The following is a 21,867-nucleotide window of genomic DNA, read 5'->3' on the forward strand; positions in this document are numbered from 1 at the left end:
GGTAGGAAGAATCGGAGAGCTGAAGGTTGAGGGAAGGGCTGATGAGGCAACGGAAGTCATCTTCGGGGTCGGCGGAGAGCGCCAGCAGCGAGTTCTTGTGCTGCAAGTGCGGGTAGTCGGCGATGGCGATGGCGGCGCTGCACCATGCAGAGCACGTCTCGCGGAAGCAGACGAATGACGGGGGGTCAAGCTGCGCCGCGACGTTGTGCAGCACGTCGAAAAGGAGGTGGCAGCAGGCGACGGAGGCCGTGATCATTGTTTTCCTGCACGTCACTATGGCATCGTCGCTGGTGTTTTCTTCTTCTTCTTCTTCTTCTTCTTCTTCTTCTTCGCTGTGTGGGCGGCGATCGTCCTCGTTAGCCATTTTAATTTGCTCTTTCGTGGTTTTGTTGGGAGGGTGATTTGCACTAATACTAATTGTTTGAATTAATATTCGCTGTGTGGGCGGCGATCGTCCTCGTTAGCCATTTTAATTTGCTCTTTCGTGGTTTTGTTGGGAGGGTGATTTGCACTAATACTAATTGTTTGAATTAATATATATATTTATATTAATACTCATTATGTAATCTAGATCATTAAGATATTATGAGAGGAAGAAGAAAACTAAACTAATATTTTATTAATAAAAAATATTTAATTCACCTTGAATGTCTTATTAATTTAATTAATTCATAATTTATATCTAATTATGTATAGCTATCAAGTCATAACATATGATATATTTAATTTTTATTTTGGACAGGTCATAATCATAATTAAATAAAAGATTTAAACCTATCTCTAATTATATTATACTTTTATTAAGTTTGAATAATTATTTTCAACAGGTTTAATTAATTTTGCCAAATTTATAAATGTGCTATGAAATCTCTATCACAAAACAGCCCCTAATTATCGCTTGTTTGTTAATTTAAAGTTTAACAGATATCTTCTCTTATCTTTTTAAATGAGGCGAGCGTCCTAAGCTTTTTAAATTAATTAAATTATAAATTTTGATAATTTAGTAAAAAATTTATTGGTTTAATCATTCTGAATTTATTTTAATTGGTTCGATTAATTAAAATTTTACTTGGACAGCTAATTAAAGTTTCAGCAGAATCAACATTAAATTTATAAAATTTTAATTTAATTGATACATTTTGTTTTAAACTAAAATATCTCAATTAGATAAAAAAAATTATTTTTTCTGATTTTATGCAAGTTTCTTGATTTTAAAAAATTATTTGTATATTCAAACATATATTTATATATCTATATTTATATATACTAGTCGAGTGTACGTGCAAATACATATTATATTATATTAATAGTTATATCAAAATCAACATAAAAATAAAAATTTGAAATTTGAAAAACATAAATTCATATTATAGAAAATATCTGACATCCTTAATTGTCATTAGTTGTTTTAATTAAGATATTTAGATTAATTACTATTATATATGTTTTGAATTTTAGAATTGATTGCACCATTTTTTAAGACTTAGTTTGATATTGAGACTCATTTGAGTCTATTAGATAAAATGGAGTTGGAATAAAAGCATGTAGAAATATGAAAAACATAAATATCAATAGTTATATTAATAGTTATATCAAAATCAACATAAAAATAAAAATTTAAAATTTGAAAAACATAAATTGATATTATAGAAAATATCTAACATCCTTAATTTTCATTAGTTGTTTTAATTAAGATATTTTTTAGATTAATTACTATTAGATATGTCTCGAATTTTAGAATTGATCGCAAGATTTTTTAAGACTTAGTTTGGTATTGATACTCATTTGACGCTATTAGACACTACAGGAAAATATACAATTCCCGGCGATTCGCTAGAGGCGGTTGTAAAAACCGCCTCTACAAAATAGCAACAGGCAGCATATAGAGGTGGTTTGTAAAACCGCCTTTATTTTCTTTCTCTTTCCCTTCATTTTTATTTCCCTCCTAGCCAACCCTAACTTTCCCCTTTCACGATCCGCACACGCGCGAAATAATTTCCCCTTTTTCACTCCGCGCGCGAACGCGAATCCTCTTTCCCCTTCGCCTCTTTCCGCTTCTTCGCCGCTTCTTCGCCGCAGAGTTAGGGTTCCCCTTTGCTCGGAACCCTTCGCCTCTTTCCGCTTCTTCGCCGCTTAACTCTGCGCAAAACCCTAACTTCGCCGCCTCTTTCCGCTTCGCCGCTTCGCCCCAATCTTGTCGGACCTCCTTAATTTCTCCCTTCTCTAACTCCCATCGCCTTCTCCAAGCTCTGAGGATGCCCTAGCTCCGCCGCTTCGCCGGAGCTCCACCCGAGGCCGGAGCTCCACCCGAGCGCCCTCACGTCGCCGGAGTTCTACCAAACTCGCGCCTTCCTCAACCTGCTGCGACCTTTTTGTCTGTTTACTGTGCAAAGTTACACTTTTACTTACCTCCTCTGTTAACTACTAATTATACTTATAGTCCAAGTCATTACACCTCTTTGCCTCTTTCCCCTTCGCAGCTTCTCCTCTTCGCCGCTTTGCCTCTCCGCGAACGCCTACGGTGCAGACTTCCTCTCTTCAATCAACTTCCTCGATCGACGACGCCGTGTTAACCTCCTCATTTTCGGCAAGCTTTTTTCTCAAGCTTCTTCCAGGTTTGTAGTTATTTTTTAAAAAATCTCCATTAGGGTTCTTTCCTTCTCTTATGATCTGCTTGTGCGAAATAGAATAGCTATTAGTTTCCTGTTGAAGTAATAATTTACCTAGGCGAGTAGGCTAGTTTGATCAATCCAGTTTGAGTTCTTTTGCCTTTACTTTCGGTTTGAGATCTTGTGGAGGTTCCCAGCTACCAAAATACAGTTCTAAGATAAGCTCTTGGTTTTCTTTCTGGACAGAACAGAGTATAGTAGCAAGACAAGAATACATATTAGCTTCGTAATTTAGTTTCATAAAGGTGTAAATTAACTAAATGAGTGGCTGTATTCATAAATATTCTAAAGTTTTAATAGCAAACTCTACTTCAATCCAAAAAAAAAAAACTTACATTGCTATGAAATGCTAAAATTTTATAGTGAGGATGCTAAGTGTGCCAGCTTTTGCATTTGGCTTAATAATGAAATTTGGTGGTGGATGCTCTTGATATCATTTTTATTAGTGAAAAAAAAGTAGCTTTTGAGCTTTGGGATAAAAACATATGGAAAAATGTTTCTACGTTCTCCGGTGGGACCGTAGAAAATATATCTACGTACGAAAATAAACAGAGTATTTTTCCATCATAGTTTTTCACCACATGTAACGCATTCTCTCCGCGCGCAATTCCAAACGAAGCCTAAGATGTAGTTTGGTATTGAGCTCTATCTAACACTATTAGATAAAATGGAGTTGAGAAAAAAAACATATAGAGATATGCTTCTGCGTTCTCCGATAGGACCATAGAAAATATATTGTAACCGACTAATTGCGATATGCGGAACGCAATATTATGTACGAAAATAAATAGGATATTTTACCATCGTCCTTTCTTACCATATGTAACGTAATCCCCGTGCAATTCAAAACCAAGCATAAATTAAGTTTAGATTATGCTTAATTTTATTGAGATTAATCCTACTTATAGTAGGATTTAGCAACTATTATAAAGAATTAGGTTACTATACTATCTATAGTACCGGAGCTCCGGTCTTATAGTCTTGTTTTCGATCTTAGGGTGTTCAAATTAACGATCCGCACCGTTAAATATAATATAGGGTATATGAAGTTCTTAGAAATAAAATTTTAGCTTTTTTCGATATCGTTTACTTAGTAAATAAATTATGTCAAAATGAACGGTGGAAATTGAATAATATTTAAAATTTGAGCATAAGGCTTTTAAATTCAAGATTAGGGATGTCAACGGGTCGGATTCGGGGCGGGTTTTTAAAAACCCGAACCCGAACCCGAGTACCAAATCCGAAACCCGAACCCGAACCCGAACCCGATGGATTTTAAAAATCCACATCCAAACCCGAACCCGAGCAAAAACCCGAAACCCGAACCCGAAAACCCGAACCCGAATCCGAACCCGACCAAAAACCCGAAACCCGATTCCAAACCCGAAAACCCGAACCCGAAAATAATATTTACCAATTTCGAAACATATTATACAAAAAACTAAAATTTCAAACAACATATTCAAATACAATATTAAACATCCATGTCATTAAAAATACATATTCAAATACAATATTAAACATTCATGCCATTCAAAATACATATTCAAATAAAACATTAAACATTCATGCCATATAATAGCGATATCAAAATATGAAAAGTACAAACACAAATACTTAAAAACAACAATACAATTTTCATATGTCTAATATAAATGCACAACTTCTAAATAGAGCACAACATAATATGATATTAAGATTTAAAACAATCTTCCACNTACACTATAAGCTAACTGTAACGTACTCACCAGATATCTAGTATTGCTTTACTAATCTAGATACCGACTTTTTTACAATGTTTTCAAACTATTTATAACCGTATATTAAGTACCGTAATACCCTCACCGTTGGCAAAATCTAGGTTCTATATTCGACTGAAACAACCTAACGATAAAAAGTTAATAAATAGTATGACTTCACTTGTTCCTTCAACTGTCTTAAGCTTTTAACACAGTACTGGAGGACCAACTCATAGTTCTATCTTTATTCGCTCTCTTTCTTCAACCACCACTTAGAAGAGTAAGTAAAAGAAGAAGGTATTCACTTCAATCGTTGTCATCATATCACCCATCCTTCTTAAAATGACGATAGATACTAGATATATACTATGTTTTTTTTTAGTTGTAGATGATGTGGACGTTTTAGACTTAACCTAGTAATAAACCTCCTTCTATGAAATGGTTCTTGTCTACTAAAACTGCATAACCGAACCACCTTCTCATTACCCGAGTTCATAGGATGGAACTACTACTATCGATCTCTATAAGAACGATATGAACAAAGATGATAACGTAGCCTCAGCCGTAAATCGTGATCACCTTCTAAAGATTGAGGTGTAGCTTTATCCGAAGTAGGGCTATAAAATCTTCGTAACTACACGTGAGCACTAACCAAAACCCGTTTCAAGGTAGTTCTTCCATTATATTATTTTATACTCAATCAAAAAATTTGAGATAGATTATATGAATAAAAAATATAAAATAAACGTCTAAGAAGATGTCGATGTAGTATAATAGCTGGAAGTAATCTAGTACTACTGCTGCTGCTTCGACCGTAGTAATTACAATTACTCCATTGAAGATTAGTTAAAAAAATAATTTTTCTAATACTCTTAAATAATAAAGTTTTTATGAAAACATTATATGACCTGAAAACGTTTAACGCCTCAAGCTCATACACCTTACCACACACCTAGTTAGGATGTACAAGATTTTCTAATCTTGTTCAAAAACCTATTCAATCTCCTACTAACCTTACGATTTTCACTCTTTAACGTAACTAGACGCTTTTAGTACCTTTTCGAAAAAAAGATTAGCAGTTGGATATCTTGTTCCTGAAAATATTTCGGTCACACTATAAAATAACTCAAGTCTCTCACACATGTCCATAGCTATAGCCCAATCATCTTCTGAAGGCAAACATTTGTATAAGGGCTCACGAAGCTTCAAACGTGAGAAAACATCTCTATATATCAAAGCAGATTAAAGCATTAAATATGTAGAATTTCACCGTGTTTTACAATCAAGCACCAACTTTTTAGTACTTGAAATATCCAATTGTCGGGCCGTTTCTTCAAATTTTTCCTCTCTTTTTGGAGTTGCCTTCCAAAATGCAACACTATCTTGTATTTTTTCAAGTACATCTCCAATCACCTCTAATCCATCTCTAACAATTAAATTAAGAATATGTGCACAACACCGCATATGAAAGAAATGTCCACGAACCATAAGAGACCTCCTCTCAAGTTTATCTAATAAGATATCTACAATGGCATCATTAGAACTGCAATTATCTACTGTTAAAGTAGATAGCTTTTTATCAAGATTCCAATCAATAAATGTGTCCATCAATACTTCAGAAAGTGCATCGGCAGTGTGTGGACAAGGTACATATGCAAACCTATAATAGATATCTAATAAGTTATATGAATAAGATAAATAAAAAATTAAGACAAATTATATGCACAAAGAAAGAAAAATACCTCAACACTCGACTTTGCAACATCCAAGAATCATCAATGAAGTGAGCCGTGATAGCCATAAAACCTCTTTTTTGATTCTTAGCTGTCCACATATCCGTAGTAATAGCTATTCTACTTCGATTGAATTTCAATAAATTCATAGTCTTTTCCTTCTCATAATCATAAATTTTTAAGATATCGCTTCTCACCGTATTTCTAGAAGGTATTTTAAATACCGGTTGAAGTGAAGCCGAATATCTTCTAAACCCCACATGCTCTACCATAGAAATGGGATATTCATGCATGATAATCATTGATGCTAACTCCTTTCTTGACACTTCTTGATCAAAGGTGAAGTTGACAACTTTTACTTTCTCATCTCCATATTGTTCTAACTTTAATTTTTTTTGATTTACTATATCTTTTATGTCTCGAAATTTACGATTGGAACAAATCTTAAGATGAGAATGTAAGTGGCTTGTTCCTTTTTTTCCATCCCCACAAAGTTTTTTGCCACAATAATTGCACTTAGCCTTAATAATTTCACCATCTTTTTCTTTTGTAAAATGATTCCACACTAATGAAGTTGTTTTCCTTTTCGTTACCTCATTATTTTCTTCATCATCACCAATACTATCAATTGGAGATGGATTTGATCCGACATTTGTATAAATAGTAAGTGGTGTCGATGAAGGTAGAGGGGTTTCATTAGTTGGTTGTGTAGACATGTTCACCTGAAAAAGATATTTGCTAGCATTAAAAAAACTCCACAATTGTAACAGCATCAAGAAATGTAAATGACAACTTGGATGCACAATGGTAATAGCAGCATGTACATTGTTGGACTTACCAAGCTAATACAAATGAACAGAACTCTGGAGAGTATTGATTTGGCGGCGCACAAGGTGCTGGGTGATCCACGATAGCCTCCAAAAGTTCATAAAAGCTCAGCCAACCTTCTTCCTCTTCAGATGGTATATAAGGAAAACGGACAATAGCACATTCCAGTATTACCAAGCCCAAACTCCATATATCACTTTTGTAATCATAAGAGCTTCCGCTTTTCGCTCAGGCTAAAGAATAAAAAAACACAATATACTATAAGTTAATGTTTCTATTATAATTCGAAGATGGAAAATGCTCATCTAGTTTCGAAAGCAATAACTGAATATTTAGGCTGCAAAAGAAAGAGAAGGCCTTTCTGCCAGAAAACAAAGTAAATTTGTCAAAACGAAACACACTGCCTATTTTTCTATTTTTACGACTTTAGCTTACTTTTCAACTTATGGAGCACACTGCCTTCCAATACAAGACCATGATGCATAGTTCTAAACTATTGGTGTGCAGTTTTAGCATATGTTTTAGTTCATATGTTGATCATTCAGGATAGTCCATGGTAGTTGTAGGATGAGCTCACAGTTTTATCACAAAAGTTGAAAACTTGGCTAGACTTTTCAACATCCATAATTTCTTAGTCAACATCCATAAGAATTAAAAGATTATTAATTTAAAAAATAAAATAAAAAATTAGGGAAAAAAATGAACACATATTTTTGCTCAAAAAAATCATAAGAAAAAAAGGGAAAAAAGATGAAGATAAAAAATGAATTCATATTTTTGCTCAAAAAAATCATAAGAAAAAGAGAGGGAAAAAGATGAAGATAAAAAATAAACGCACATTTTGCTCAAAAAAACCATAAGAAAAAGGGGGGGGAAAGATGAATGTCAATGGAAGACGAAGAACGAACTAGCCGAAAGCCACTGCCGGGAGTGTGCGAATGGCGACGTTGGAAGAGCCCTGTATGCGCCGCTGCCAAGGAGGGTCTTCGCCTCTTCGGGCGTAGTCGCGGCCACAACAGAGACAAAGCAAGAGGCGGCCACAAATGACAAAAAGCAAGGGGAGGACACAACAGAGAGAAAGCAAGAGGCTCGCCTCTTCGCCGCTGCGTGAAGGTCTTTTGGAAAAAAGGAACGAGTTAGGGTTAGGAGGAGGTGAAGTTAAAAGCTGATGGAATATTAGCCGTTAGATTTTGATCCAACGGTTGAAAATATAGGTGAGCCTCTTTATAAATAAGTTGGGCTTTAAGTTGGGCTAAATATTTTTAAAATAATAATCTATACTATTTATTTATATACAAATATAATTATAAAACTGTAAGTATTAATTTTTTTTTTGGCCTTTAGATTCAGATCTAAAGGCTTAAATTTTTTTTGTATATTATATTATATTAAATTTATTCGGGTTCGGGTTCGGGTTCGGGTTCGGGTTCGGGTTCGGATTCGGGTTCGGGTTCGGGTTCGGGTTCGGGTCGGTTACAGTCAATATCCATATCTGAATCCATATCCGTCGGGTTTTTATTTTTTTATATCCATATCCAAATCCATATCCATTTACATCGGATAAAATCCGTCCCGTTCGGATTTGGATTCGGATAAAATTCGGGTATCCGTATCCATTTACATCCCTATTTAAGATCAAGAATGTTAACTTTAATTTAGATCCAAAATTTGAAGAAATTTAGACTCTTCTACACAGTTAAACTCCAAACTCGCCATAGTAGCCATTACAAATTTACAATTTTGAAATGGTTTGATCATAAAGTAAACTATGTCGAAAAAATATAAAATTTTATTTCTTAAAATTTTAAATATCCTATATCAGTTTTAACGGTGTGGATCATTGATTTAAACACTTTAAGATCAAAAAAGAGACTACAGTACCGGAGTCCCGGTACTATTGATAGTATAGGAGACTAGCTCCCATTATAAATATACATATTTATAGTAAGATTTAGCCACTATTATAAATATACATTTTATACCATTGATTTGATATGGCAAATAAAGAGAAATATAGGTGAGATTATAATTTTCTGCGAGGTATATTTTGTATACCACTTTGATTATAGTGAAAATCTTCACTGTAAATTTAATTTAAAATTTAATTTTGATCTATTGTAAGAACATTTTTAAATGTTAATTCAAATTTATCATTTTATTTCTTATTTCTTACCATCATTATTTTATTATAGTAGAAAAATTTTAAAGTGCTTTCGAGTTTTTCAAACATTTCAGATTACAAAAACAGATTAGTTTAAACATGTCAATAATCTCAGGCTGGGCTTAAAAAGATAAGTAGTGCTGTCTATGCGTCAAAATTGGGATATACATATATATATATACATAACTAGATTTTCACCCGTGCGATGCACGGCTAATATAATAATATAGAATAATAAAAATTATTATGTAATGATAACAAAAAAATTTTCTAATTAATTTTATATTTTTTAACAAATAAAAAAATATACTATCAATCTTAATTATAGTACATATTAAAATACACAAGCTAGAGAAAAAAAAATTTGGACCAAAATAAATATTCAACTAAAATGCAAAATTCAATCCTGCTCTATTATCTACGAATTGGTATGCAAAACAATTTACATTTACATATTGATGTACGAAATAAAATGATAACTAAAATTGATATGAAAAATTACAAATGACATTAATATTTAAGCATATAATGAGATCAACTAAATTTTCATATTTGACACAAATTAGAGTAAGCACACATATATTATATTCCTACTGTCACTTTTAAGATTCAAAAATATATAGATGTTGGTTTTCAAGAAAATATAAAGAAAAAAAATTTTGTTGCATGAAGATGAAAAGTTACATGAGTGACAGAAGGAAAAAAATTACGAAATAAAAATTACAGAAGTGACATTAGGAAAATAATATGTTCTATTTTAAAGCATCAATATTTAAAAGCGAAGAAAATTACAGTAGTGATGTGAGTTTTAAATTTTTTTCTCTTTCCAAAAATGACTCTATTCTTTTTTACTAATATTTTTATGTCCAGAAATTTTTGTAACCAAATATCCATATTTGAGTTTGACACGTGGCAAGCATATAGAAAGCCACGTGTCAGCTTCTCACATAGGGTTCATTAAGGGTTCTACTTTTATATATAGTAATAGATTTTTGTTTGCACAAATAGCATCTTCATAATAAAGATTATGAGTTTTCTTCTACAAATGTAAAAGAATCAATTGGACATAAAATTTGTACTTAACTTTTTTTTTAGAGAGATTCATTTAGAAATAAATTTAGTTAGAAATATGAATCAACTAGAATTCAAACTTAGAACTTCGGGAACCAACTATTAAACCCTTTGTCACTTGGGGCAGAGAACATCGGGCACTCGTACTTAACTTTTGGATATATAAATAGTATGTAAAAAAAAGGGTTATAGGCCGGGCCGGGCTGGGCAGAATAAGGTGTTTAACGAATGTTGTCTGGCCCGCTGTTCTGTCATTCGGGAAGAATTTACTAAAACTTGGTGAAAAGAAAAAGGAAGAAGCAGATGATAAGGCCCCCCGCCTCTCCCTCTTTTCTGCCACTCTCATCCTAGTTCTCCTCTCTCTCTATTATCCCTTCTCTCTCCCGCAATTCCCCCAACCATGCTCTCGCTCTCCCACCCTCCCAAACCCCCCTCCTTCTTCCCCTACCACCAAAACCCCCGCCTCACCACAGAAAATCGCAGCCGGCTGCAGCAGCAGCAGCAGCAACAGCAACAGCAGCAGCGCCGGCTGTCGGTGTCGGTGTCGGCGTCGGCCGCGAAGCTCCCGTTCTCCCCTCCGCCGTCTTCCCCTCCGGGCGAGGTGTACCAGCCCTTCCGTCCCCCGCCGTCGTCACCGCTCCCCGCGCGCTTCCGCTCGCTGTCCGTGGTGGAGCGCCTCGATGTCCTCCGCCTCCGCCTCGGCCTCTGGCACGAGTACGCCCCCCTCATCTCCGCCCTCTCCCGCGACGGCTTCACCCCCTCCTCCATCGAGGACGCCACCGGCATCCCCGGCGCCGAGCAGAACCGCCTCGTCGTCGCCCACCAAGTCCGCGACTCCCTCGTCGCCTCCGCCGCCTTCCCCCCCGACCTCCTCGCCTTCTTCGACTACGGCGGCGGCCCCGAGCTGCTCTACGAGCTGCGCTTCCTCAGCGCCGCCCAGCGCGCCGCCTCCGCCGCCCGCGTCGCCGAGCGCCGCCTCGACCCCCGCGGCGCCCGCGACCTCGCCCGCGCCGTCAAGGACTTCCCCCGCCGCCGCGCCGACGACGGCTGGCGCGCCTTCTCCCCGGACTCCCCCGCCGACTGCCTCGCCTTCGCCTTCTTCCGCCAGAGCCGCGAGGCCCTCGACCACGCCGACCGCCTCGCCGCGCTCCGCCGCGCCCTCGACACCGCCGACACCGACTCGGCCAGGGCCCGGATCGCGGAGGAGATCGAGCGACGAGCAGACGGTTCGAAAGAGGAGGATGAGGAGGAGGAGGCGGAGCGGCGCGCGGCGGTGCCGGTGCTGAGGCTGAGGTACGGGGAGGTGGCGGAGGCGGCGGCGGTGGTGCTTCTCCCGGCGGTGCGGGCGGCGGAGGGGGCGGCGGGGGTGGCGGCGGCGCCGGCGAGGCTGCGCGCGCAGGGGGAGCTCGGCGTGGTGGCGGCGGAGACGGCGTGGGGCCGGTGGGCGGTGCTGCCCGGGTGGGCGCCGGTGATGGAGGCGTCGGAGACGGCGGTGGCGGTGGAGATGGAGGACGGGCGGGCGCTTCCGTGGCGGTCGATTTTGGCGGCGGCGGAGGAGGCGGTGTTGGTGGTGGCGGATAGGGGGCGGCGCAAGGTCGAACAGGAGGGAGGGGCCTACGTAGTGGACAGGGAGGGGAGGTTGGTGGTGGAGAGGGGTAAGAGGTTGATGGAGACGGGGGTGGCGCAGGCGGTCGCCACCGTCGTGTTGGTGGTGCGCCCGCCCAGGGAGGAAGACGACCAGTTGAGTGAGGAGGATTGGGAATAAACAATGCTAATACATCCCCCGAAAGATAGATTTGAGGTTAGGAGAAGGTTTGTATTTGTATTTGATCAAGAAAACAAAACAAGGAATTATAGTGTGTATTTTTGTATTTCCTTTTGAACTTTTGTTATTATACAGCACAAGTGGAAAAAGTTTGCATTGGAAGCACCAAAATGTCTGAATCAAAGCTATTGAATTTGATTGGAACATCAATTTGAATCTTTTATGCAAGTTTCAGTCAATTACTAGAATGCATTCTTATTTGCTACTATCATCAGATTCTGAGGCTTAGCTCAGAGAGAACTGATGGTGAAGAACAGGAAAAATGGTGAAAATTGACTATGACTGCTGTTGCACTGAGGAGCTACCAAGTTAGTAGTAGTTTGATTTTATTCTTTTTTCCATTTATTAGGGTGATCAGTAAGCATCATTGTAAGTACGTTACACAAGAGAAGCATGAAACTTCAAGTTTTTGATAATTAGAATCAACTGTAAAGCATTGGAATAATGCTTTCATTTTTAAATAATCCATGTATTACTACTGAGACACTACATTGCATGCATATTCCAATGCTTGCTTTAGATACCATGGAACTCCTTTGAGCCATCGCCTTTTCCACAATTACCTGTGTCAGAAACACAATTTGATTCACCCTGCTCCTCATAAGCCAAATCAGAATTTCCTTCAGATTTTTCCCTGGCTTCTTGATCTCTGTCTTTGCCCCACAGTAATGTGTAGAGGCCGCCGACGACGATAATTCCACCGATTATGCTGCAGAAACAAAACAAATTGTATAAAAAATCAGATACATTCTCTCGGCAAAAACAAAGGATGCTAAGAACAAAGTTATCTCTTTCGCGCATGCGCGCACGCACGCACCTCCCTGTGTGTAATTTCTCGCCAAAAATGAAGTACGCTAGCATTGCCACCATTACAGTCGAAAGGGGATTGAACATGGTCACAAAAACTGGCCCTTTTTCTTTGGTGCACCATAACTGGATGAAGAGTATCAATCCAGAGCATACTACTGCCTACGGCGGAAAATTTATTTTTTTCAATTATAGTAACCATTTGAAACTGAAACTGAGATGGTTCAAAATTGATTAATGATATGAGGAAAATCACATACTGAATATATGATGCACCAGAATTTGATGTCGAATCCAATGGCCCATGCTGATGGTTTATGCTCTATAAATGCAGTGAAAATGGCTGATTGTGCTCCGCCGACGATGCACACCCATGTGGTGAGCGAAAGTTGCGCGGGGTATCGTTTCAATGTCATTGCCTGGATGATAGATGATCAGAACATAGCATTCTCTGATAATCAAAGTAAGCAGAATTTATGACATTCTTAAGTTTTCAGGCTTTTTGCGAAATGATCCCTACCTTTGTATCTTTATACCACCCATAATTCTCCCAACTTATATCATGTTATGTTTCTACGACACAAATCGTGATGATCTAGCTTATTAGAGCTAGCCTTCGCCGATCTTATGGGAGCCGCACTCCGCCTACAATGGTTGTCTGCCGAGAAGCCGCGCTCTACGGGCCCGCTTAGTGATCTTGGCTTAGCCAAGATTCATTTCGCACTTCCGCCTGGTGATTGGCTTTGATACTAAGTATGAAGTCCTTTTTTCGGGAGGCCACTCATTCTAGAACTATTCTAGTCTTAGCACGCTTAATTTTTTTAACCTTTTGGATCTAGCCACCGCCTAAAATATTATAGTTAGTTTAAAAAATTTAGCCCTATTATATCTCATATATAGAACTGTTTTAAATCCTAAGAGTATTATAGAGAGTCAACCACAAGTTATATATTTTTTTGTTTTTAGCAGCTGTGCAATTAGCTTGTAGCCGAAACTTGAGTCGGTGGTAGATTTGTTTATGACGGAAGCAGAGTATATTCACATATGCTTGTTAAGAGACTATTAGGTTAAAGAGGCTTAGAGGAGAAATTAAAGGTAAAACGAGATACGGTAAAGTGAATTGTGATAGTCAAATTGCGATACTTTTGGCCAAAAATTCGGCATTTCACTCTCGCACGAAGAAAATTCATATACATTCTTACTTTGTGAGAGATGTGGGAGCTAAAGGTCTGATCTTGCTATTGAAGGTTAATAGTGATGCGATTCCAAAGGATATTTTGATGAAGCGGTGACTTAAGAGAAGTTCAATTAGAGCATAACGTTTTTTGGTCTTAGAGCTACCTAAGAAGAGTAGGAATTGGCAAGACTTTCGATTTGATGTTTTAAAGTGTCCGGCACACGTCCTTAGTGGAAGAATTGTTAAATCATGCAGAGCAACGTTTTGCGTTGACATCTCGGTGAAAACGTTGAGATTTTGAAGTCACGGACGTAAAGTTTCAGAAGTTATGTTCAAGTTTCGGAACTCTAAGCTTCTGTTTGGTTCGGGATTAAGAAAAAAATAGTTATTATAGGGATAGAGTTAAGTTCAGGATTAAAATGGGGTTAAAGTTTTTTTGTGTTTGGTTGAGAGTTGGAGTTAGTCTAGAATAATGAAAAATAGTGTTTGGTTGGAGTAGGTGAGATAAGAAGATAATGATTGATAAAGAAGGATAATGATTGATTGGAGTAGGTGTGATAAGAAAGATGGTGGGTTATTATGAATAGAAAATAGTATTTGATTTGAGTTTGGTGGGGTTAGATAGGGTTAGCTAATCCGGAATAATTTATTTGAGGTGGAGGTTAGCTAACCCCACCCATTTTTTAGGGTATTTGGGGATAAAATAGGGGTTAAGGGATTATTTCACCCCTTAACCTCCAACCAAACAAGGGCTAATAGGTATCAGCGGCGGATCTAAAATTTTTTTCATAGTGGAGCCAAATATATAATAAAACAATTATTAAGAAATAGAAAAGTAAACTAGTAATTAATAATGTATAAACAGAAAAATATACCATTATAATTTATAATTATTTTCAACGTATTTTCATATTTTGAAAAAAATATATGATAGTCTTATTGGTAACGCCATCAAATATATCTTTCTTTATGTATTTATTAGCAAAAATTGATGATAAATAAATTAATTTCTTACAAACGATATAAAATTAGTCATCTGTCAATAGCCAACAAAAATAGAAAAAATAAATGACTAATTACTTTTCACAAACAACAATAATAATCAAATACAACAAGCTAAAAAAATTAATATACTAAATATATATTTATGTATTGTAACAACTCAAAATAATTACTACTTATAAACAAAAAAATTATAATCATAAAAAATAAATATAAATAAATTATCCTAATTGTTGACTCCTCTTCCGGATCAAAGTTGACCCCAAACTAGAGCCAACATGACAGGCAAGGCCATTGTGGCCTTTCTTCGGCGACCTCAGAGGGGTCAATAGACTCCACTGAGGTAGCTTTGAATCCGCGAAGGATAGGAGGAATTCTACACTATCACACTTATACTACGTCATCAAAAACAAGCCAATCATATTCCTTTTTTTTCAAACAAAAGTACAATAAAAATATTTATTTATAATCATGATGGGACATATATCCCTAAAAGAAAATATTTGATTGGTTTGTTACGCCACGTCACCAATATACAGGTTGCATTCTAGAATTTTTCGAAGGATAGGTACTGGTACTTAGGCTGAAGTTTCTTAAAACTTGAAGCTGTACTTGTACGTCAAACGCTAGAGAGTATGAAGTTTTGAAACTCCTGTGTTAGTAGTATCGGTACCCCAGGCCACGCTTGACAAGTAAAGTTAGACTTGACTCTAACTTGGTCTAATCTTATGCTTTAAGATTAGGAATGGTCCAGAAACATTTTAGAGAGAATTTTTAAGAAAAGATTGATGACTAACAGTGAATCATGGACTCAAATGGATGGTGGAGATCTCCTGCTAGAATTGGGGCTTTAGGATTTTAAATCCTTATAATTCATGTTTTTGACTTAAAAGAGTTTTATTGTAATACCCTAAGAGAGAGAGAGAGAGAGAGGAAAATGTGGAGAGAGACATTAAGAGAGATTCTTATAATCTAATTTTTTCCTTGTATTTGTTGTGCCTTGTATTAATCAAAAAAGACATTGAGGCCATTAATAAAAAAAAAGCATTGAGGTCTTACCCATTGGATGTAGATCAACACACCATTGGTTCACAACGCATTGAGACCTTGCCTGTGGACGTAGGTCAATACACTGTTGGTTGAATAACGTAAATTTTTTGTGTCCTCTATTTTTGATTGTTTTGTTATTTTTGTACTTGTGTTTTAAGATTGTTCTCGTCTATTTTTATTTACATCAGATCCAATTTTTACTATGCTCATGTGCCCTATGGCCTATAGGTTTGAAGTGTGCTCGGTAGCTCTTCGTCTGATCCCTTCAATATAAGCCTCTCACACTCTTCTGTATCTAATGTGGAACTATTAGAATGTCACATGTATATTGACTATTAAAAATTAAACTCCATTTTAAAGATAATCTTTTATATTTGCCAAGATGGAGTAGGAAAAATGAAAATTCAATTAAGAGGAAAATATTATAACATATAAATTCCTAATTTGCACCATTAGAACATTTAGATATAGTTTTAGAAATGTTAATGGGTACAAATATTCGAAAGTTTAGCTGAACCCAGTACTGAATGGGGCAGATTTAATCTATGCTAAACATGTACGGTTTTAGTTGTGAGTATAAACAATAAAAATTTGAGGAATTCGGGTTTGATATTGGTTCTTGTTTGAACCCTAACTAGAACCCCCAAACCCCTATAAAAATCTATTATATATATAATATAATTTTTTTATATTTATTTTAATAATTAATATATATTTAATGACTAAATTAAGAGTAGTGCTTCTATACTTTTTTTTTTCCACTACTATTCATTCACTCCTATTCAACGGCTCAAATTTATTTTCTTTAAATTATGATTTATAATAGTAGGTCACTTTGGGAGAGGTACCAATTACCAAGTAACTCAAAGAAGGATATTTTTGTCTTTTAATACATGAACAATTTAGAAATTTTACCTTTACTAAATTATCAAAATTTTTATGCTTTCTTTGTTTTCTTTTTCTCTCTCTATATTTCCTCTCAATTTCTTTTGTTTTTTTTTTCTCTCTCTATCTTTCCTCTCAATTTCTTATATTTCGGCATTTTATATAAGGAAAGTTTCAAATTATTAGGCAGCATGATTTTTTAATTTTTCTTTTCTCTTTATTTAATTATTTAATATTGCAAATGAGGAGTCCGGCTACTATACTTTTATGAGTATTGGCTCTCTTATACTCATAAGTTTTCAGCCTTTAGATTTATTCCATTGATCATTTCCATCCGTTAGATCATACTATTCAACCAACTATCCACTCAACCCTAAGAAATCACTATCATTCTAAATGGGAACCACCATCATCCTAACCATACATCCTATCAATCAACGGTTAAAAATTTATGAGTACAAGAGGGTCTATATTCATAAGAGTATAGTAGCCATAGCCGCAAATGAGTTTAATTTTAAGAAAATATTATGCATAAAAATTTATTTTGTGGATTAACTATTGATTTTGTTTTTACCCACCTTGAATACGACCTGAATCATATATAAAGTTTAATATTATATTCGAATTTATATTTTAAAATTTTAAATTTAATAATTTTGAAATATAATAAAGAGAAATAATTATTTTGGGTTCCGATCTTCGGGTTTGGGTTTGGTTTTGGATTTCAGAAAATTGGACAGTTTCGAGTTTGGATATGGATGTTTGAAATCCGTCAAGTTCGGAAATAAGTATTGCGATTGTTAGTCGAGTTCGAATTCAAATTCCTAACTAACTTTTTTCCCGACCAGTAATCTTAATCTTTTTAATTTTTATGTTTAAAATTATGTTTAAAATATTTATTAGCTCTAACGGTTAAAATGCCATTCTGTTTAAAATATTTATTATCTTTAACGGTTCCATATTGTTCTTAATCTTATTTAGTTCAATACATTGAACTCAAATACTTATAGAATAGGTTATGATTTGATCAGTCAAATCAATTGGTTTGATTTGGTTTTTAAATTATTGATACTAATTTAATTAAAATGAATAATAAAAGTTAAGAAGCTAATTGTAAACCAAAAGGTAAGGAACTAAAATTTAAAAACTCGACTAAAAATTGAAAAAAATTTAAAGGTAAAAGTTAAAATCAATTTAATAAATCAAATTAATTAGACTGATCAAATTGATAAAATATACACATAGTCTGAATCTGTTCAATATAAATTTATTTAATTTATCTACATTTCTAATTTTGTTTACTCTAGTAAAACTCTAAGTGGAGATTTATTATAAGCTTAAAATTTAAATTATACAGTCTAAATTATTATTGGTAAGTTTACATTACACTATACTATTTAGATTTATTGAAGGTGTCACACCCCAATAATCCCACATCGGATATGAATGGGGATGCGATTGGGTATATAAGAGACTTAGACACCAGTAATAATAACTAAGCTTAAACATTTTGAGCCGGTGGTTGGGCCCAACGAGTTATTGTTGCTAGCGGGTTAGGTCGTTACATTTGGTATCAGAGCCAATTCACTAGCCGAAAATGTGGTGGCTCTCGGCTGGTCGGCTGAGTCAGAGTCTGAAAGATAAGGTGATAAACATGCCGGAGTCTGAATGACAAGATAACCGGCTATCTCAGGGTCTGAATGACAAGGCTAGCGAGACGAGTCTCACATCGCCTGGTGATCTTGGGCTATGTGTGTGATTGGACTGATGTGTCTCACATCGTCTGGTGATCTTGGGCTGTGTATGTGATTGGACTGACGAGGACGTCAGGGGCTTAACGGGTGGTGATTTTGTGTGTGATTGGACTAATGTCACGCCCCGGATTACACTTTCCCCGGGCACGCCGACAAATCCGCCGTATACAAAGGAATTTNAATGTTCTGGGCGCCCGAATCTGGCAAAACTTCAGTTTTGCTTATTTGAGTGCGCCGAGTCCAATTCTGCATCCAATTCGTGCAGAATTGACTCCGACTCAGTCCGACACTCTCCAGAGATGTCGACCAGTCTATAATACTGAAGCCAATCCTATCCAAAGCTCAGGAACACTACAACTAACGAGGACGTCAGGGCCTTAACGGGTGGTGATTTTGGGCTGTGTGTGTGATTAGACTGACGAGAACATCAGGGTCTTAACGGGAGGAGTCTGTAACACCCCAATAATCCCACATCGGATATAAATGGAGATGTGGTTGAGTATATAAGAGAATTAAACACTAGTAATAATAACTGGGCTTAAACATTTTGGGCTGATGATTGGGCCCAACGAGTTATTATTGCTAGTAGGCTGGGTCATTACAGAAGGTTTCTGTATACTTTTTAGGTTCTAAACTTCAAATTTATTTTGTTTTCGGCGTATATTTTAAATTACAATATATGATCTTATTATTTTAAAAGATCAGTTTTTACTATTAAAAATTGAATTAATTTTGTCCATATAATTCTATTCTAAGAATAAATTTAAATTATACCCCATATTTCTAATCAATTATTCACATTAAATTTTTAAATAGTGATAAAGAATTAATATCTAAATTAAGAAAATTTATAAATTTTTAAAAATATATTAAATATGTTTAATTTAAATATTTGCCCACATTCAAAATTTTAAAATTAGTAATACAAAATTAATGTCTAAGACAAATTCATAATTTTGTTAAACATATTAAATATGTTAAATTTAAATATTTACCAACATTAAAAAACTTTTTAATTAGTGATACAAAATTTATGTTTAAAATAGAACAATTCTATTTTTTTAAAATATATTTAATACATTTAATTTATAATTTTTTTACCTATATTCAAATTTTTTTAAATAACTGATACAAAATTAATGTCCAAACTATAGAAATTTAAAAGTTTCTTAAACATATTAAATATGTTGAATTAAAATATTTACCAACATTACAATTTTTTTAAATAGTAGTACAAAATTTTTCTAAATTAAATTTCAATTTTAAACTTTAATTATTTAATATTTAATATTTAAATTCAACGTATTTAGAAATAGAACTATTTCTAAAATTTCTATAATTTAAATTAATGCCTAAATTTTAGAAATACTGAATCAATCAATTCCTGAAATTAGTGTAAATTGATACATAAATTTAGGATATTAATTAATTTTTTTTAAATGTTGCATATTTTAATTACAAAAATAACCTCAAATGAAATAACTTTTTTACCTGTTAAATGTTAAAATTACATATTTACCTCTGTTAATCAACGGTTAAATAGTCAGTTCAAATTTTTAGTTTGAGATACGAGTTTTTGGGGTTTTGATCAAGAATCAAAGTGCCAGCGCAAAAGCGCAGAAAGTTTGAGTGATTTTGGTACATTAATCCCTTCTTAATATTTCTGAAGAAAATTTATTCATGTGAAACAATTGTTAAATAATATGAAACAATCGTTATTTAACATGATACCAGAGCAAGAGGTCCTGAGTTCGAGTCACACATGGTTTCTAGTATAATTGATTTTCTTCCATTTAATTCAAGCCTACGTCATGGGTCTATCAAAAAATTTTGAGCCCAGACATGAGAAAGCGTTAAATATAAAAATATAAAAATACCGTTATTTAGCGGCGTAAGCTTTTATCGTATAACAGTTTGGTATTATTTTAACAACAACATCTTGCTCAAAATCTTTCATTTGCAGCAGAAGCTGAAACATACCTGCATGATATACCACATGGACCAAGTTATGCAGCTTGCAACAATAAGAGTTGCTCCTTTCACCCATTCCTCATGTATGACACCCCCTTGTATATGAATTAATCCCCTCCAGAGGTTCCTCACTGTTGGTCCCTTATACAATGTCATAGTCGTAACGCCGGCCAAGGAAACTGCCGTGCCGACGATCTTCGCCATCCCTCGAAGGCTCTTCGCATCGAGATGCTCCAACCTGAGAACAAGAACAAGAACAAATTATTCATCTTATTGCTGCGCCCCGAAACCAACACGAAAGATGATATCGAGTATGAAAAGATCGCGGACCGAAGAAAAATAGCGATTACGAATGTCATCGAAGCAACGGTGTTGACCATAGAGGCCACAAATGTTGGCGAGGTGTATCTTAAGCTTGCAAAATACATATTCAGAGTAAGGCTGATCCTGTTGTGATGGAAAAATAGAAAAAAAAAAGCTTATCATTCGAAACAAATCATAAGACCTTCATCCTTCAATTTCATTATATAAGTTTTGTTATTTTTCTCACCCTAGAAGTGAAAGGATTTGTATCTCCAGAAACAGTGCCCATGTCAACTTTGGCCTCAATTTTCTGAAAAAACAAAACAAAACAAAAAATCGTAACGAGCTCTACATGATTTGTGCTTAGTTAGTTGAGAGATCATCTGAATGAAACATACTTTTCGAGGAAGTAGGCGAAAGGGAACATGACCAAGCCGGCCACGAGATGTCGGTACGTAGTGTAAACATGGGGATTGAGCCCGCAATTGAAGGAAGCTTCCATGAGGAAGTACAAAATTGTGTAACCAACCTGGGCTAGAGTCATGAGACTGTGTGGTTTGTATCTCCTACACATTTTTCTAACCTGAGATGTTACAAGCACCATCTCTATTATTAGTAGCTGATATGGTCTCAGTTCACTTATAATTTGCTAGCTCCTAAGATGTCTTAGTAGTGTTAGAGAGTAGCTTATCTTTATATAGAGAATGTGGGATCCAGTGGTTGTTGTTGTTGTTGTTGTTGTTGTTGTTGTTGTTGTGTGTTTCCAACAAGAATATTGATCACCTGAGAATAGTCAGTAAAAAGATTAATTGCATGTGGAATATTACAATTCTATGTGCCAAGTTGATAGACATTTATACTTACTGGAGTGATCTAAAAGCTCAAGTAAAAG

The 21,867-nt window shown here is 35.7% G+C and overlaps 2 protein-coding genes and 1 long non-coding RNA gene across 3 annotated transcripts; 2 read left to right on the plus strand and 1 right to left on the minus strand.

Annotated features, from left to right (window-relative positions):
* Positions 1,912 to 3,071, plus strand: LOC109714185. Its single transcript, XR_002217252.1, has 2 exons — positions 1,912 to 2,392; positions 2,481 to 3,071. It is a non-coding gene; the product is annotated as an uncharacterized LOC109714185 (long non-coding RNA).
* Positions 10,033 to 12,214, plus strand: LOC109714484 (rubisco accumulation factor 1, chloroplastic-like). Its single transcript, XM_020239128.1, has 2 exons — positions 10,033 to 11,990; positions 12,071 to 12,214. The coding sequence occupies exon 1, from the start codon at positions 10,602 to 10,604 to the stop codon at positions 11,964 to 11,966; it is 1,365 nt and encodes a 454-aa protein (XP_020094717.1). The 5' UTR covers positions 10,033 to 10,601; the 3' UTR covers positions 11,967 to 11,990; positions 12,071 to 12,214.
* On the minus strand, positions 12,423 to 21,640 carry LOC109714485 (WAT1-related protein At2g39510-like). The gene is made up of 7 exons (XM_020239129.1): positions 21,374 to 21,640; positions 21,223 to 21,285; positions 21,003 to 21,119; positions 20,682 to 20,910; positions 13,094 to 13,252; positions 12,844 to 12,995; positions 12,423 to 12,735 (listed from the first exon to the last, which is right to left on the minus strand). Exons 1-7 carry the CDS (start codon positions 21,577 to 21,579, stop codon positions 12,543 to 12,545), a joined length of 1,119 nt encoding a protein of 372 aa, XP_020094718.1. The 5' UTR covers positions 21,580 to 21,640; the 3' UTR covers positions 12,423 to 12,542.

The sequence above is a fragment of the Ananas comosus genome, linkage group 8, assembly GCF_001540865.1.
Source record: "Ananas comosus cultivar F153 linkage group 8, ASM154086v1, whole genome shotgun sequence".
NCBI lineage: Eukaryota > Viridiplantae > Streptophyta > Magnoliopsida > Poales > Bromeliaceae > Ananas > Ananas comosus.